This window comes from Dromiciops gliroides, chromosome 5 (genome assembly GCF_019393635.1).
Source record: "Dromiciops gliroides isolate mDroGli1 chromosome 5, mDroGli1.pri, whole genome shotgun sequence".
NCBI classification, from domain to species: Eukaryota; Metazoa; Chordata; class Mammalia; order Microbiotheria; family Microbiotheriidae; genus Dromiciops; species Dromiciops gliroides.
The window spans coordinates 112,301,383-112,321,390 of NC_057865.1; the positions used below are offsets into that span (position 1 = coordinate 112,301,383).

At 38.3% G+C, this 20,008-nt stretch overlaps 1 protein-coding gene and 1 pseudogene across 1 annotated transcript in view; both read right to left on the reverse strand.

Annotated features, from left to right (window-relative positions):
- EXOC4 (exocyst complex component 4) overlaps positions 1-20,008 on the reverse strand; it is a 911,169-nt gene that overhangs the window by 246,535 nt on the left and 644,626 nt on the right. Inside the window, exon 11 of the mRNA XM_043968219.1 lies at positions 13,727-13,946. Within this exon, the coding sequence (XP_043824154.1) occupies positions 13,727-13,946 (220 nt within the window). The remainder of the gene's footprint in view (positions 1-13,726; positions 13,947-20,008) is intronic.
- On the reverse strand, positions 19,077-19,685 carry LOC122727922 (annotated as a pseudogene).

A 20,008-nucleotide genomic window follows, 5' to 3' on the forward strand; every position in this document is an offset into this window, starting at 1 on the left:
TATTTATGACATTCTGATATTCCTCTGGGCAAACAAATGTTTCACAACACAAAGTAGATCTGGGTTGCAAGTTTTACCCACTGTAGTTTATCTGTCATTTACCAATCATTTATAATTGATAGCAAAGCCTCTGATAGAATATCTCATACTACTCTTATGTAGAAAATTGAAAAATATTTACTAGAGAATGATGCAAATAGATGGATTCAGGATTGGCTGGATGGCTGGACTCAAAGAGTAGTTGTTAATGGTATATTATCAATGTGGGAGGAGGCCTCCAGTGGAGTGTCCCAGGGATAACTGTACTTGGCTCTGTTGTGTTTTAATATTTTTATCAATGACTTGAATAAAGGTATATATGGCATGCTTATCAAATTTGCAGATGACACAAGGCCGGAAATGATAGCTAATATACTCGTGTCAGGATCCAAAAAGATCCTGGTGGGATAGAACATTGGGGTGAATCCAATAAGATAAAGTTCAATAAAGATAAACGTGAAGTTGGGTACAACCCCCCCCCCCCACATTTCACAGAAATAGGGAAGGGAAAGTATGGTTCAACAACAGTCATTCTGAAAAATATCTGGGGGAAGGGTTCTTAGTAGACCAAAGTCTACATTCTTTCTCCACAACCTCATCGGCTGTCATCAGTTCAACAATCATCTCTATGTAGCTCAACTCCATATCCAAACCCATGTTCACAAGTTCACATACACACAACACATACATAAACACTCATATATGTGTATTTCTGTGTGTATATGTATACTGCTCTAATATCTGCCCTGAGCTTTATTACTGCATCACAAATGGACTGTTGGACTTTTTAAAAACTGCATATCCTATAGACATCTTAAATTCAACATATCCAAAGCAGAACTCATTATCTCTCCCTCTCAAATCCTCCTCCTTTCCAACATTTATTCTTCTGGCCATCAGCCAAATCTTGCTTTTTTTTTACCCTTCATAACCTCTGCCTTGCTTGTCCCCTTTTCTCCACTCACAAGGCCACCATTTTAGTTCAGGCTCTCATTCCCTCTCATTGAGATGATCACAATAGCCTCCTAATTAGTCTCTTTGCTTCAAGTTTTTCCCTACTCCAAGTCCACCCTAACCAGAAATTTTTTTCTTTAGCACCTTAGGATCATATAATCCTTACTCAATAAAATCCAATGGCTTCCTATTGATTTGAGGATGAAATATAAACTCTTTTGCTTAGCTTTTACAGGGCTATACTACTTGGCCTCAACTTACCTCTCCAGCCTTACTTACTTCCCCTCCTACACTTTGGAGTCCAGCCAATCTGGCCTTCTCTCTCTTCCTTACATATTTCCTCTATCTCCTGTGTCCATGCCTCCGCATTTACTGTTCCATATGCCCAAAATATACGCCTTCATCTTGGTCTAACAGAGCCTGTCTCTTCCTTAAAATACAGTGTGAGGGCTATCTTCAATGGAAAGCCCTTCCTGATCCCCACAACTACTAGTGCCTTCCCTACCAAACTACCCTGTATTGAACTATTTTGTATATATCTGTATTTTTTTTTTGCTTAACACTTGATCTATATAAATGTGTATACATACTTTTTTCTCCTGTTAGAATATGAGCTTCTAACAAGTATGAATTGTTTCATTCATTTTAATTGTCTGGAATATAGTAGGTGCTTAATAAATATATGTTGACTTATTGAACTTACACAATAGCCACAATCATATAAAGAAAACATTTAAAGATAAGAACCAATGAATGCCATGAACCATTTTTATTTCAGAGGACTGATAGTGAAATATAGCTTCCTCCTTTTGGCAGAAAAAAAAGGTGGATTACAAGGATAGAATGAGGCATATATTTTTAGGCATGGTTGATATGTTAGTTTATTTTGCTGAATTAATATTCTTTGGTAAACGAAAGTATTCTACTAGAGAAGACTGTCCACTGAGGGGTTACAAATGATTTTTAAAAGTTTTAACCAGTGCTTAGCACAGTACCTGACACATAGTAGGTACTTGATAAATGTTTATTGAATCAACTAAACAAATTAAATGAGACATTAGAATAAAAGTGATTTAACAACAAAAAGGAACCTATCATGACTTTTTCTAAATTGAAAAATTCTTTTATGATGCAACTCGTTATATTATCTGTTTGAAAACTCAGATTTTAAAATGATAGAGTTCCTTAACCTGATAAGAGAAAGCACTTAGGCCATTTAAAAGGATTCAATGGTGGGGCAGTTGAAGAACAATCAATAATTATAATATTCTGATATTGATTATTTCTGTGAACCAAAATAGGGGATATTAGATTAGTGACCGGTAGAAAGTATGCATTTTATGGAAAAAATACTTAAACCCTGTAAAACATTTCTATGCCTTCTCAATCCCTTCAGGAAATTCCTTCTAATGCTAAAGGGGCATTTCTGTAGGATCAGTTCAATGAGGCTATGAAATGGTATAGGAACAGGTACTGGAAGCTAAATATACAAGCTTAGAGACTGAAATACTTGTCAATAGCTAATATTGGTGAGAACTATAAATAAAGGTGAAACACTTTATGAGAAATAAAGTCCTTAAGAACTGCCTGGGCCAGAAAAGGCTTTCTAATCCTTGAAGAACTACAAAAATGTAAGCTATTAACTAATCTGAGTAATGTAAATAATAATACAATGGAGAGGGGATGTCTCATCATGCACATGTTAAGATCATAAGGTACTTGGACACTGACAACAACATGAAGAAGCTCAGCTGGATGGAGCTGACACAATTTCACATTCCATAGAAGGTGGCTAAGTGATATTCCAAATGAACCAACCAAACCATAACCCAGAAACCAAGGGAAACATTTAAATAAGAAAAACCAGCAGGAATATAGTGCCACTGTGAGTCTCATCTTAATTCCTCCCTCCCCCCAAAGACCAGGAATATTACCAGGGATTAAAGAACATAAGACCTCTTTCTTGTTGGCTACATGAGAATCCTAAATTATTGCAGAGGGAGCCAACCTGATGATGAATAATATAAAAATGCTAATTACTGTTAAATGTTTCAATGGAGAAAAAATGATAATCATGGTGAATTGGTCCTTTGTTTTTCCATTGTGGGGACTAACTCAGTAAGAGTAAGGTAGAGGAGTCTAGGGATGTCTGGGTTATATGTTTCATTATTGCCCTTAGACTATTATAACCATCCACTGAATGTCTCAGTTATATGCACTTTTCAGAAAAAAATAATTTAAAAAAAGTTCAATTGATTAGACCTCATCTCAACTTAATGATTTTCTTTACGACTTCCAGCAGACCTGAAATGGGACTAATGTGTCGAAGTTAATAAAAGCTAGATCTATTTAGTACCAGAGAGAGGAACAATAACAACTGGTCACCATTCAAATGGCACTCATTTCAGTCATTCTTTCTTATAAACATAATTTGATTAGATGAAAACAATATGCTACTTCTGCTAGCCACATTTCCTTGGGAAAGTTGCAAGTGGTCCCTGGCAGTTTCTTAGCTTGGGGTATGAGATAATTAGTCTGGGGAATATCATACTTATTGCCAGGGAGTAACTTCAATGCCAGGAGCTATGTAGGCTGAATTCTCCATAAGATTTCAACCAGAGCATTAGCAACTGTTCCAGAGCTCTACTAGAGGACACTGGGTAAGTCTTGTAAGCCTGCAGAAGATGGGTAGGCCTGGGGTATGATGTAATAATACCAACACTTCCAAGGAACTTCCTAGCAAAGGAAATACAAATACAAATATCAACTTTTAGATTTTTCTGCCACCATTAGACTCTCTACCACCACTGTTACTTTGCCTCAACAAATTCCAATTAATGCACAGCAACTGATCTCTCATTTTTCATAAGGCCTTATATCAACCACTATGAAAGGTATAAGTTCCCACTTCAAGGAGCTTTAAATGGGGTAGGAGAGGGGAGATAAGAATTTTAAACAACTGCAATAAAATGAAGGAAATGGTTTTGAGCTCTTAGAGATAAGGCAGGATTAGAGGAGAAAGAGACCACATCAATGTGAAGGAGGCTTGAGTAGGTCTCATGGAGGTGGTAGTACTTAAGCTTTGAAGGATGGGTAGAATCAGGAATGGTGAGGATGGAGGGGAGACCATTCCAAGTAGAGAAAATGACACGAGCCAAGGCCTGGTGCTGGGAAAACACTGAGTGTGATTAGAGAACAAAAAATATTTTCCCTCAGCTGGGGCACAGGGTACATGAAGGAGATCTGTGGGAGCGATAAGTTTGGAATGATAAGTTAGGGCCCAAATATGGAGGACTTGGAGTATCAGGCTGATGAGTTTGCAGGAAATCCAGGAGGCAAGGGAGAGCCACAGAAAGATGCTGAACAACGGTAATGGAATTGGGGATTCAGCAGAGTAGTAATACACTTAGTGTTCCAGAGGAGGGCAGATATCATTCATACCACACGACTCCCTGATCTTACAATCAATCCCTCTGTCTCTGTCTCTGTCTCTGTCTCTGTGTCTCTCTGTCTCTCTCTCTCACACACACACACACACACACACACACACACTCTCTCTCTCTTTAACCACATGCCAGATAAGCAGGAGCTGATATTACTCTCATATTTAAGCAGAGAAAATGAAGAGCCAAGAAGTTAAATTATACCTCCCAGGTCAATAATAAACCAGCAAAACGGTGATGAACAGACCTTAAGCCTTTGATACCCTCCAGTAGACCATGAATTAACTCATTCATTAGCAGGACATGAAGGGATATCTACTTTGGTCCATTTTTAACTCTAGGCCTATAGTTTCAAAATACAAAAGATGAGAAACATTTCTCACTAAGGTGAAAGAAGGGACTTTGAAATTTTCCCCTTAATTCAAATCAGTAAGTTTCAGCCTTGGAGCTGGTGTAGACCACCGGACACAGCCATGGCAGCTATATAGAAAACAAAGGGAAAGAGATGTTAATGCTAATTTTTTTTTTCACTTTTCATGCTAGCAGAAATCAGAAGGCCACCAACTTTTAAGCTTCCATTTTTAATCCCTGAACTTCTTGTGAGTTTTAAACTAAGATCACAGCAGGATAGAAACTGCTTTACACTTCTGAAGAAAGGTCAGGAAGATGCTCAAAAATTTATGTTAAATCAAAAGCTTTTCTTCTATCCTTCAGCACAATCATTTGTGTTATGGGGGAGAGACGAATGATTTAAGAGCTTGGTCACTAGAAATGACACTTTTCTCTCAAGGCCACACATATGTATCTGACCCTGAGGTATTGAGAATTCCCCCTTACAAGATGAATGGGTGATCATTAAATAGACTTAGGCCTCAATTTTAAGAGTTGCCACCACAGCTGGTATTCATGCATGGTTTACACAATGCTGGTTATCAGTACTATATATCATTCATTGTGTATATCTGTGATATACAGATGTGGAGACATTCCTTAAGCCATGGGATGACCACAGCAGTATGCCTACAGATGAGGGAGAGCCCTTCTACTAAAGAAGTGAAGCAGGAAATGTCATAGCATCCTTTACAACCCTAAGCAATGAATAAGCTTCCCTCAAAAGGCTCCCACCTAACCCTGCACTGCTGGGGATAGAATTCAAGAATGCTAAGGATGAACAGTCCTGAGATAAGTTTTGAAGAACCTGTGGGTGGAAAGGTAAACATGATAGTGCCATATGAGGAAAACGTTCTAAAAATACCAGTGCAGGGGGCAGCTAGGTGGTACAGTGGATAAAGCACTGGCCCTGGATTCAGAAGGATCTGAGTTCAAATCCCGCCTCAGACGATTGACACTTACTAGCTGGGTAACCCTGGGCAAGTCACTTAACCCTCATTGCCCCACAAAAAAGAAAAAAAAATACCAGTGCAAACATGGAATGCCCTAACTTTTTAAGCTGGGAGTTTCCTATCATTAGGGGTTGGATGACAACTCACTAGGACTATTGTAGAGAGTACTTGGTTCAGGTGGCAGCTAGGTGGTACAGTGGATAAAGCAACGACCTTAGATTCAGGAGGATCTGAGTTCAAATGCAGCCTCAGACACTTAACACTTGCTAGCTGTGTGACCCATGGAAAGTCACATAACCCTCACTGCCCCGCAAAAAAGAAAAAAAAAAGAGTACTTGGTTCGAGGTTATTCAGTGTTCTTCTGAGCAGTGCCTTGGAAGGCATATTTATTGAACATTCAGATCCCACAATACTGGGAAGAATAGCTAACAGAATGGATGAGAACTAGGATCCAAAGAAATCTAAACAGGTTAATAATGGGCTAAACTTAATAGATTAAAACCATAAACTGGAATGAAGAGTTGAATTTAATAGTCAATAGTTAATAAATTCAATTCAATCAGCATTGCCGTACCAGGCACTATGATTTAAGTCCAACATCTGGGTTCAAATAACCAACCTAATAAGTACGAGAAAGGAGAGGTGTGACTAGACAATAGTTCCTTATGAAACAATATCCAGGGATTTTAGTGCACTCCAAATAAGTCACCAGTATTATCAGCCAACAAAGTGAATCCCATCCTATCTTAGATTAGAGAGGCCACAGTGGCTGCTCATCTAAGAAACATACTTCATCTCCAGACCAGAGCTCTAGAGACCCTGGGGGAGCCCATGCTGGGGCAGGCTGAGTTATCCTGATGGGTGAATGAGGACAAACTCATGCTACCCACTCCATCTGATAGCATCACTAGAAAAATGTTTGAAAACGGATAGCCCTGTGGGTCCCTTCCCTGGCTATCACTCTTTTTATCTGTCATCTCTATTTAAACTTGAGTTTTGTGGGGTCAGGGACTTTTAACAATTTGGCATTTGTATTCCCAATACCTAACTTACCTAAAGTAAGTTCTTAATAAATGTTTTTTTAAAAAATTATTACATATATTCATATAGAATGAGAGTATTTCTGTTGTACCTGCTGTATTCAGTCCTAGCCAGACAAGATTTGGGTTACTGTCTTCTGTTGAGCATCGCATTTAGGTAAGGGAAAGGATAACAAGTTAAAAAGAGGGTGAAGCAAAGAGAGAAGAATGGTTGATCATCAGGTCACATGAGAATTGGTTGTAGAAACTGGAGATATTTTGTCTGGAAAAGGAAAACTTTGTGGGAGGAGATGATAACTATCTTCAATTATATGAAAGGCTATCGTTTGAAAGAAAGATTAGATTCGTTTTGCTTGGCCCCAGAAGACAGAACTTAGAGCAATGGGTAGAAAATGCAGAGAGGAATATTTTAGCACGATATGAGGAAAAACTTCCTAATAATTAGGAACATCCATAAGAATTACATTAGCAGGTAGTGGGTTCACCCTGGCTGTTTATAAGCAAGGGCTACATAATCACTCATTGGTGGCAGTATAAAGGGAATTCTTATGCAAGTATGAGTTAGACTAAATGACCTATGAGGTCCTTATCAACTCTTTCTGTTGTTGTTCAGTCCTTTTTCAGTCATGTTCAACTCTTTGTGACCCCATTTGGGGTTTTCTTGGCAAAGACACTGGAATGGTGCACCATTCCCTTTTAAAGAAGGAAAGCATTAAAAAACTGAGGCAAGCAGGGTTAAGTGACTTCCCCAGGGTCACACAGATAGTAAGTGTCTGAGGCTAGATTTGCACTCAGGTCCTCTTGACTTCAGGCCCAGAGCTCTATCTATTGGGCCACCTAGCTGCCCTTTTTTCAACTCTACAGTACTGTGAGGCAGTGACAGCAGCCTCACCTCCTAGACATGTGTCCACACAGCTGAATCCAGATAGTTTTTCCTCCCCTTATTTGAGATTCCCAGTCTTCGCATGGTGCTTTGTACCCAGTTGGTCTCTAATACTTGTTTAATTGGACTTAACTGATGCTACAGGACAGCAGATGTTACCATGGGGGAAGCTGATGCTACATTATTTTGTTGCTGTTGTGATTAAACGTGGCCAACTTGATAGAAAAAATACATTTTAGGGCTTTAAAAAAACTCAATACCCAAATACTTAATATTCCCCTCTCTGTTTTCCCCATCTCCTAACACTTTTGCTTGGACTCTTGAGGCAAAATGCATGTAGTCGATTATTTATTCTTCTTTCGGATTAGGCACTTATAAAAACCTAGGAATAATCATATCAAAGGGTCATATAAACACATTTAAGAGACACAGAATCTTGACCATGAATAATTGCTTCAGGAAATGATTTACATTCATTACTAAACAAGAATTCTCAATATGGGCAAAACCCCTCAGCAACATCCAGCTTGCTTTTTTGGCCTCACAACACTTTGAGAATATTAAACAAATTTATTGATATGGTTTAACCAATTTGCATACCCATAAAAAGGAACTCAGTGAGAGGGCAGCTAAACGGCCAAATAACACAACGGCTTTTTTAGCTTCCAGAAACAAATTTGTGAGGTTAATAACTGGAATGGCCTTGGATTCAAGGTTAACACAGCCACATATTGCAATATAATTATCTAACCCTGCCAAGGTTATCCAAACGAGGAGGTCAACTCACAGCTCTCGTGCACTCTCAGGATGGAATAATTAATTTAAAGGACAAGAAGAAGATGGCTAGAAATGGCCCCTGACAATGTTATGAGTGATGTGATATACATACCCACTAGACCTGCTCAGAGATATTATTTCACATGGCTGGCCTTGAAAGATAGAAGTAGCACTGCCTTTGGAATCCAAGACCTGGCTTGAACGCTGAGTCTGTTATGCGCTGATTGTCACACTGTGGGCTTAAATAGTGGCTCTGTTGTGAACTGACTATCAGACTATGGACAAGGCTCTCGACTTTGAAACGAAAGGGATGTATGTGTGACCTAAATGATCTCCAGGTCCTTTTTAGCTCTAAATCTGCCCTGGATCTATCTTTTTTTTTGGTGGGGCAATAAGGATTAAGTGACTTGCCCAGGGTCACACAACTAGTAAGTGTCAAGTGTCTGAGGCTGGATTTAAACTCAGGGCCTCCTGAATCCAGGGCTGCTGTTTTATTCACTGGGCCACCTAGCCGCGCCCCCCCCCCCCCATCTATCTTGCATGTACCTTTTTAGGAGCACATATTGTCTCCCCCTTTAGGGCTTGTGATGTTGTGGCTTCACTTCTTTGTACCCTCAGTGCTCAGTACAGGGCTCAAGCAAACAGTGAGTGCTTAGTAAACGCTTGTAGACTGATAGATCCTATGACTCATGTGTGCTCAGATTATATTCCAGGCTGTAACACAACTTTTAACATAGTTTTTTAGTATTCAGGTCTAACTGCACTGTCTCATCCTGGTGTGGGGATGACCTGAGTTCTCAAGGGCAGGCTGGAGCAGGTATGACTAAATTGGAAAGGCCCGGAGTCTGGGCCTTGTGATGAGCTGTATGTCTGCTGTCTGAAGACTGATCTACCTGAGGGCAGAGGAGCTCATGGCCAGGGTGGGCACAGCACATACTGAGGAGCATATCCTAACGTTGTTAGGTGAGGGGATGCAGTCTGATTCAGCAGGACTGCCCCAATTGATAAAATTATGGATGCTTTAAGTGTTGAAATATTTAGACAGTAAAAAAGTGATGATCATAGTTATATTAATACCCTCCACATGATTTCTAGAGATAAGGCTAGGATTTCCCTCTTCTTCTTTGAAATCCAATGCTTCTGAATTAATCTGGTTAACTATCTTGATACAATAAACACAAAGAGGGCTACATGTGGAGAGAGGCTTAAAGGTTTTTTGCTGATGAGGGGGAAAACATGAACTGATGCCATATGTATTATTCAACTTTCCTCCCTTTAAAGTCTTGAAAAATGGTTACTTTCCCTTGCTGTGACACAAGTCCTATGCTCATTACTATACATTTAACTGAGGGTCCCTATAACCTACAACTCTGACACCTTTGCCCTTCACATGCAGTATATCCTAAGGAGAAAGGAATCAGAATTAAAATCAACATGGGTGGGGCAGCTAGATGGTGCAGTGGTTAAAGCGCCGGCCCTGGATTCAGGAGTACCTGAGTTCAAATCCGGCCTCAGACACTTGACACTTACTAGCTGTGTGACCCTGGGCAAGTCACTGAACCCCCATTGCCTAAAAAACAAACAAACAAACAAACAAACAAACAAAAATCAACATGGGTGTTAGTAACAGAGTATTAGACAGTCTAAGTGGGTACTCCATACATTGTTTTTCAAGTCTCTGGGGACCCTAAAACATAAACCTCATTTCTCCAATAATAAAAAAATGAACCATTTTTCTAGAAATAGAAAAACTAACAGTTTTGTTGCCCATAAGACTTGTATTTTAAAGCTATATCACTGCAATATATTCTCTTAGGGATGGAGATAATAAGAACAAAGTAGGGCTTAAAAGGTCAAAGACTGGGGGCAGCTAGGTGGTGCAGTGGATAAAGCACCAGCCCTGGATTTAGGAGGGCCTGAGTTCCAATCCTGACTCAGACACTTGACACTAGCTGTGTGACCCTGGGCAAGTCACTTAACCCTCATTGCCCTTCTCCCCCCCCCAAAAGGTCAAAGACTTAAGGGAAACCACTGTGAGATGCACATGTGATACCTAGTACTTCAAGACTTAGTTATCATGAAAACAGGAAGAGTACCATCATTCAAAAAAGGGTGAGAATCCCTTGTCTAGGATAGGGCTTCTTAAACCTCTTCTATGCATGACCCCTTTTTGCCTGAGAAATTTTTATGCGACCCCGTGATGTCATGCACAGTGCAAGTGTGTTCAGAACCAAGGCTGCAGCAACCCTCACATTCAGTTATACGACCCCATATGAGGTTGTGACCTATAGTTTAACAAGCTTGGGTATAAGAAACCAGAGAACAGTAGACGGTAGCACAGTAGAATGGGAAACATCCTAGAGTAAGAATTTGTAGGCTCTGGCTCTAGTCCTACTTATTAGCTAGGGGACCTGGGCAAAAAAGGGAAACTTTCTGAGCCCATTTCCTCACTTGTAAAATAAGTGGGCTTGGAACAGATGATCTCTGAAGTTCCTTCTAGCTCTGATACCAGAGGATTCCATGACAATCAAAGCACTTTACATTCTTATATATCTTGATATGTCCAACAGTTTCTTAAAGGAAGACAAAAGAGATTCCATAATAGCATTGCAATCCTGGTCAACACATACCCATCATTTAAGGCACTCGTTGTCTATTAAGTTTTAGGAGAAATGAATGACCAACGTGCTAAGCCAAGAGGTCTGTGAAAAATATCTTGGGCCTATTTACTTGAATCCTTACTTAGATCTATGCTAATGAGGTCACATGTCAATAGAGAAAATGAAATTTTCATCTCCAAACAAGCTCATCTTCTAAATAAGACAATTTCATTTCATTAAAAACAACCTATTTTGCATCTAGGTTCAAATTCATTCTGAAACAGCTGAGTAATTGCCAGTATAGTCATGAATTGGTTTAGATTTAATCCTGTTTGACAGCAGGGGCTTAATCAGATGAATCAATGGTATTCCCCTAAAACAACAGCAAAAACTATTTATATAGCACTCTGAAGTTTACAAAACCCGTTCTTAACAACAATTCTGCAAAGTGGGTACTGCAGTAGCAGTTACCTTCATTTTATATATGAAGAAACTGAAGTTCAGTTAGGTTAAAAAATTTGCCCAAAGAATTGTACTCCCATGCTTCAAATTATTTTACAAAATAGCAGTCATGAAAACCATTTGGTATTGATTAAGGAATGGAGAATTAAATCGATGGAACAGACTAGACAAGGGAGATTCAGAAGCAAAAGAACTCAATAATCTAGTATTTTGAAAAAAGTGGAAAACAAATTACCTAGGAAAAAACTCCTTATATGACAAAAACTGTTAGGAAAACTAGAAAGAAGTCTAACAGAAATTAGGGTTAGAGCAACACCTTATACTATGTTTCATGAAACATTCTAAACAGATGTGTACCCTTAATATTAAAGGTTGTACTGTAAAAGAAAATATCAAATATGTCTCACAACTATGGGTAGGACATTTATTCTATTTTTTTAAATTTAGAACTTCATTTTTCCCTCAATTACATGTAAAAACAATTTTAACACCCATTTAAAAAACTTTGTGTTCCAAATTCTCTTCCTCCCTCCCTGCCCACCCTCCCCTCCCTTAAGAATGCAGGCAATTCAGGGGCAGCTAGGTGGCACAGTGGATAAAGCACTGGCCTTGGATTCAGGAGGACCTGACTTCAAATCTGGCTTCAGACACTTGACACTTATTAGCTGTGTGACCCTGGGCAAGTCACTTAACCCTCATTGTCCCGAAAAAAACAAACAACAACAACAACAACAAAAAACGCAGGCAATTCAATGTAAGTTATACATGTGTAGTAGGACATGTATTCTTAGCCAAACAAGATAGAGGCGATTACAAAAAGATAGTAGAATAGATAACTTCGATTATTTGAAAACTACACACTTTTGCATAAATAAAATTGGTGCATCTGGGATAAGCAGCTAAGTGGTTAAATGGGAAAAAAAATCTTTGTATCAAATTTCTTTGATATGGGTTTGGTATCCAAGATATATAAATAGCTAAGTAAACAAATAAAGCCCTCCCCTTTCCTCTCCCCCCCCCCATTACTCTTGAGGGCAATGCCATTTTCTTAGTTGCTCAGGCTCACAAGCTAGGAGTCACCCTGGATTTCTCACTATCTCTCACCCTGCATATCCAAGCTATTGCAAACAAAGGCTTGTCAATTTCACCTTTGTGACATCTCTTGAATAGCCCCCTTCTCTCCTCTGACACATCCTCTCTCCAGTACTATCTCTTCACCACTTCACACCTTGATTCTTAATATATTAATGAATTAATATTCTTAATGGGTAATAGCTGCTGGCAGGTCAGCCAGCCACAAGTCTCTTCCCACTGCAATCAGCATCCATTCAGCCACTAAAGTGATTTTTCCTAAACCAAAAGTTTGACTAGGTCGCCCCTTTCCCCCACTCAACATACTCCAGTGGCTTCCTATCCTCTGTTTGGCATTCAAAGACCTTTGTGGCTACTCTTCTTGCACCTTATTCCCTGCCATCTACTCTTCAATCAGGTGACACTGGCCTCCTGGCTGTTCTAGAAAAAAGAGACCCCATCTTTTGGCTCTGGGCACTTTCTCTGGCTGTCTTCCTCCATACCTGGAATACTTTCCTTGTTCATTTCTACCTATTGGCTTTCCTGGATTCCTTTAAGTCCCAAATAAAACTTCATCTTTTACAGGAAGCTTTTCCTAACACTTAATTATAGCATCTTTTCTCTCCTAATTGTTTCCTATTTACCCTGTATATAGGTCACTTGTACATATCTGTTTGCTTGTTGTCTCCTCTTTGTGAGCTCCTTGAGGGCAGGAACTGTCTTTTTTCTCTTTTTGTATTCACAGTGCTTAGCACAATGTCTTGCACACAGTTGGCACTTAATAAATGTTCTTTGACTAAGCTACTTGCCCAGTGTTATGCAATCATTAAGCACCACAGGCAGGACTTGAACTTGGGTTTTCTTGCCTCTAAGACCAGTACTCTAGTCACTACGTCACGTTGCCTGTTATGAGGTAGATAGGGCATACTTGGAAATGTATAGTAGAAGTATACTCTACATTTAACAACTGATAAAACATTTCAGTGATTTTTCAAAATCAAAAGAAGTATCAGAGGTAGGACTCAAACACAAGGCTTTTGACTCAGTTTGAAACCTTTGTGTTATTTAAGTTAGAAAATCATCGGGATAAGAGCAAAAATACAATAATAGCTACCTGTAGGAGAGGCCGCTGTACTCCCAGCACCTTCATGGTATCTGCATTAGCCAGGATCTTTAAAGGGTCAGAAGTTTTGGTGACTCCTTCAATCTCTTTGTTGATTTCAGTCAAGACCTGGTTGAGGAATATGTTTTTGATATACATGGTGAGAAACTCTCGAAGAGGACACTGTTTGGCTGGGCCAAGTCCCAGGGCATGCTCAATCTCTTGAATAAACCTAGAAGAATTGAGGAGAGAAAGCACATGTAGTAAAGTCACTGAATAAAGGGGTCAATTATAAAAAATTTTCACAATTCTTTCAAAGTATCAACAGACTTGGGGTACTTTTAGAGAGTAAATGGGGAAATTCCAAGAATGTTGATTTTCTAGGGAGAATTCTTAAGAACAGAAGGCTACAGTGAGATTATCTTCCATTTGCACAAGCTATATCGTGTATGAACTATTATTTTGCATGTTGCCTCCTCCGTTAGAATATGATGTCCTTGAGGTGACTGACAATTTCTTTTGCCTTTCGATCTCTGTTGTATCTCATGTGACATAAATTAAGTGCTTATTAAAGGCATGTTGACTGATAACTGACTAGAATCATTGCCAACAATGGCCTTTTTTTTTTTAATTTAGGAAACTGAAGGTGACCAGACAAACCTATTCACAAATTTCTGGGGTAGAACAACCAAAATTGTCACAATAGAAGTGATCCAAGAAAGTGGGAGCAGCCAAGGAGAAAAAATTTTAAGCCCTCTCAACTTATATAATTAATATCTACGAGGATCCAGAAGAAGGTAGATAGGGTGACTTGTCCAACTGTAAGACAACAAAAACTACTGAAGGGAGGCTTGAACATGTAGGCAAAGGAAATGGAGAAGCAAGCTGGATAGTTGAGAAAGAGCAGTTTTTAGAGGTAACTGCTGGCCTATCATTGCTGGTTAGAGGACACTGGTGAGATTATTATTCCTTTTTAGTTTGCAGTCCCCATTTCTCAGTACCCCTAACCTCTCTAGTCTTAGCCAGCCTGCAAAGAAATCCCTGTTCTATTCTGCCTTGCTTTTGAAAGCAAATTACCTTTATGAATACAATGATAATGGAATTCATGAAACGTTTCTTTTTCAAAAAGGGAAATCTGGTTATGGGGATCAAGTACCAGAATCACAATTAATTGATTTATTCTTTTCAAAGAAATGCTTGGAAAAAAGTATCTTTGGAACAGATACTTTTTGAATAATAAGTGCTTCTCACATTTCCAACTTGTAACATTTATTAGAGGGATTTTTTTTCCCCTTTACTGGTCACCATGCCCCTAAACAGATCAATACAATGCTCTTAATTATCTATTTTTTTTCCTTCCCAGTTGCTTGGTTGCCTTTGGTGTCTCTAGAATACCAAACTTCATTGAGTAGCACTGATGAAGTGCCTCCTGTCAACTTCAGCTGAGTGATTTCTTTCAAACACACACCATCTATTCCCTAAAGCTTATACTATGTTGACTTCATCAGTCTAAAATGACATATCCAGGTTGATGCTGTCATCTATAACTCGAGGGGACCCATTTAACATAAGTTTCCAAATCTGCTCTTAGAACCAGGAGGGACCTCAGTGTGTAAAGGAATGAAAAGGAGAAAGAGAGATAGAAAACTAAACAAACCAAAAACAACAACACCCCCCAAACAAGAAAAATTTCCCATACAAAAAAGCTGCTTTACCAGCTTTACCCCAGTCGATAACAGTGAGAAACTATTTAAAATTTAAAAATTGCTCTTCTCTGAGCAGAGAGGACACAGATAAGGTGCAATGTTTGCTTACTGAGGAAGCAATAAATGCCTGGCATCTGTTGGCATTTCCTAATAAGACTGGAGGGAAGATGGCAAGCGACAAAAAAAAAAAAAAGACTGGAGGAAGAAGTAGAGGCAAGAAGAAATACTGACCCATATTTTTTTTCAACCTCTTTTAATCTCATTTTGCCAGTTTATAGAATCTCAGACTTGGAAGGGCCCTGAGAGGAGATCTAGTTCAATACATATTTGAACAAGAATTACACCCTCAGCATCAATGACAAATTCATTTAGCCTTTTCTTAAATTCTCCACTGAGGAGATTCTTCAACCTGTTACCTTTGAGGAAGAGGTTCTAACTAAGATCTTAGAAAAGAAATGTCCTTAGATCTTCTTTGAGGTACTGACCATAGGACTTAAAAATAGCCAGTATACTTTTCCTGGTTTCCCCTAGGTATGCAGGCTTGTCATTTTCTAAAAACAAAACAAAAACCCCAAACCCAAATAGTTCTCTAGATAAAATCAGTCTAGATAAGATCCATAGATCAATTTAATATGTAGTTGAAAAACATACACCTAATTTTGGAAATATGAAACAGATGATCTAGTTCCCTCCTTCTGAGGGCTTGTCAACTCTCTATAAGTATTTATTAAAAGCCTCCTCTTGATCTTCGCTTCAGATAAAGGAACTCAATGCCTTATAGAGATGTTAGTGCACCAAACTTGCTTTTTTTTTAAAAAAAAATATTTAGTTAAATATTTCCCAATTACATGTAAAATTATTTTAAGTCATTTTAAAATATTGAGTTCCAAATTCTTTCCTGCCCTTGAGAAAGCAAGCAATTTGATACCTATTATATATGTGAAGTCATGTAAAACATTTCCAGAGTAGGCATGTTGCAAAAGAAAACACAGACAAAAAAAAAAAAGAAAGAAAGAAAGAAAAAAAGTTAAAAAAAGGTTTGTTTTAATCTGCATTCAGAGTTCATTAATTCTCTCTCTGGAGGTTGGCAGCATTTTTCATCACTAGTTCTTTGGAATTATCTTGGATCAGTCTTGATCAGAATAGCTAAGTCTTTCACAGTTAATCGTCCTAACACTGTTGCTGTTACTGTGTTCACTGTTCTCGTGGTTCTGATTATTTCATTTTGTATCAGTTCATGAAAGTCTTCTCAGGTTTTCCTGAAACCATCCTGCTCATCATTACTTAGATCAAAACAATATTTCATCATAATCATAAACCACAACTTGTTCACCACTACCCATTTGGTGAGTAATTTCTGAATTCTTTGCCACCAAAAAATGAGCTGATTTAAATATTTTAATACAAACAGGCCCCTTTTCCTTTTCTTTGATCTCTTTGAACAGACCTAGTAATGCTATTTATGAGTAAAAGGTTATGCACAGTTTTATAGTCCTTTGAGCATAGTTCCAAATTGTTCTCCAGAATGGTTGGACTAGTTCACAACTCAACCAACAGTGAATCAGAGTCTGAATTTTCCTATGTCAATTCCAGCATTTATCATTTCCCTTTTCTGTCAAGTTAGCCAACCTGGCAGATGTGAAGTGGTACCTCAGAGCTGTTTCAATTTGCATTTTTCTAAATAGCAGTGATTTAGAGCATTTTTGATGTGACTATTGAAAGCTTTGATTTCTTCTTCTCAGAACTATTTTTCATTTTCTTTGACCACTTGTCAATTGGTGAATAGCTCTTATTTTTATCATTTTGGCTCAGTTCCCTATAAATTTGAGAAATGAAGTCTTTATCAGAGAAACCTGCAGTAAATTTGGCCCCTTTCCTTTTAACTTTGGCTACATTAGTTTTGTTTGTACAAAAGCTTTTTAATTTCATGTAATCAAAATTATTTGTTTTACATCTTGTGATATTCTCTATCCTTTGGTCAGAAATTCTTCCCTTATCCATAGATCTTATAGGTACACTTTCCCATGCTCCCCTAAGTTACTTATGATATCACACTTTATGTCTAAATCATTTATTTATTTTAAGCTTGACTTGGTATATATGGTGAGAGCTGTTAGTCTATGCCTATTTTCTGACAAACTACTTTCCAGTTTTCCCAGTAATTTTTTTTTTTTATCAAATAGTGAGTTCTTAGCCCAAAAGCTTGGATCTTTGGGCTTATTGTCTATTTCTTAGTCATACCAGATTGTTTTGATGGTTACTGCTTTGTAATGTAGTTTGAAATTGGGAATTGCTGGGCTGCTTTTCTTCACATTTTCCCCTTATTGATTTCCTTGATATTCTCAACCTTTTGTTCTTCCAGATGAATTTATTTGCTATTATTTTTTCTAGTCCTATAAAATAATTTTTTTGTGGTTTGATTGGTATGGCTCTGAATAAGTAAATTAATTTAGGTAGAATTGTCATTTTATTATATTGGCTCAGCCTACACATTAGCAATGGATATGTCTCCAGTTGTTTAGATCTAACTTTATTTGTGTGAAATATCTCGTAATTGTGTTCAAATAATCCCTGGGTTTGTCTTGGCAGGTAGGCTCCCAATTATTTTTTCTTCTGTACAGTTATTTTAAATGGGATTTTTCTTTCTATCTCTTGCTCCTGGGTTTTGTTGGTAACTGTGGGATTTGACAAGTCATCTTATTTTTCTGGGCCTTGGTTACCTAATGTAGAAAATTAAGGGACTGGACTAGAATCCTTCACAGATTCCTTCTTGTTCTAAACTCTCTGACCCTTATTTACTATTTCCTTGCTAAGTTAAATGACCAGTCAGTCACTGTAGCCACAGACCCTAACTGTGGGTCTAATAAATTATCTACTGACATATTACTTTTTCTATTAACACTTTAAATTCTGATTCACAGCTCTTTAATCTAATAGTTACATACATTATATCTACCTATATATTACATAGATAGATATCAACAAAGGTTAATAAGTGAGAGAGAGCAGCACAGTTAAGGGTTAAAAGATCTATTTGAATCCAGAAATTGTTATTTATTTTTCTGACTTTGAACAAATTACTTAACCTCTGTGAACTTCATTTAACACAAATGCAAGGTATGGGGTTTGGATTTTACTATTTCTAAGGTTCCTTCTAGCTTTAAATCCTGTGATCCAACTGAATGATAAGCCTGCTTTTCTAAGGCTATTCTCTTGGGTCTCTAGGCTTTAGGATAGGAATATTAAGAAAGGCTAGGAGAAAAGGCCTGGGCTAATAGTGCTAAACCAGTGGGAGCAGAGAGTGAGAATGGAGCTGACAGTATATTTGCATGGTCCCAATCTCTTAGGAGCTCCTGAAGTGAGTTGCTCATATGCAGGAAATCATACCAAAGGTTTCCAGCTATGGTTCTCGCTCCCTGCTAGAAAGGGCCATAAACCATGGGAAGGCAGGCATGATAACTGATTTCTGGCACCTCAATGAAATTAGTCACTCTCGTAGGTGAACCAATCACATGTAATAAACAGGTTGAGGCTCCAACATAACCTAATCATTGAGGTTAACCAATACTGATTTACTCTTTTTGGTGGTGGTGGTGGTGGTGGTGGGGGGAGACAGAAAGTACTTTTGTTTTGACATCTGAATGAGTGTTGACTCCTCAGGACACTGCCTTTGGCATGTTTTCCAACTTATCCATCAGCACTGCGCCTTTCTCAGAAACATAGATGCCATCCAAAATTCTTCTGATATCTTTGTTTTTGATGGGGGTGGCTGGTTGGATCAGGGCAGCTGGGTTTGATACAAGTTCAATTTCATTTCCTATTAACTCATCTTCTGGGGCTTGAGGAACAGCACATGCAACACCTGGTCTTGTGCTCACTCTGGATATATGTTTCTCTCAAGAAATTTCTGACTTCAACAAGTGAGCTGTTCTCTTGAATAACAGCACTGACGGGGGAGTGAGCATGTACAGATCTTATCTTGTAACAAAAATCCAGGGTAATGCCTTTGACCATGTTCTGTGCATGACTACAGATTGTGCATACAGTTGCAAGTTCTTTTGGATTTCTCCACCATTTGTCCACTAGAAGTCTTTTTTTTTTCTTCCTGCTTTCCAAGGAGACTGAGCTCAACATTGATATGGTTGAAATTCCTCTGGAGGATTCCTCTGGGCCCCTTCACAACAAGTATCTGACCGTTAAGAGACAAATGTCTCTTAAGAAAATTCCGGGATGTCAACAGTCTGGTTGCTTAGAATGGTCTTCATTCTGTTTGTGAATGGGCCAGAAGTATGGGTCATATAGCTAGTGGGTACAGGTAAAACAGTATATGAAAGAACGTATACTATAATTAGGGAGCTAATATGGGAAGATTAATTCTTTCTTTGAAGAATTAAAAAAAAACCCAAGTCTCAAACTTCAAGTTTTTTCCTTATGAAAAGAGTGGTGAGAGTTAAAGAATTATCTCAGTATTTTTAATTCCTTGTTTATATTAGGACTTTATTATGTCTCATTCTGACTAGGGAATTCTAGAGATCAAGAAAGATAAAAATGCCTTTGTGGTCCTTAGGATACTTCATTAGGACTGACA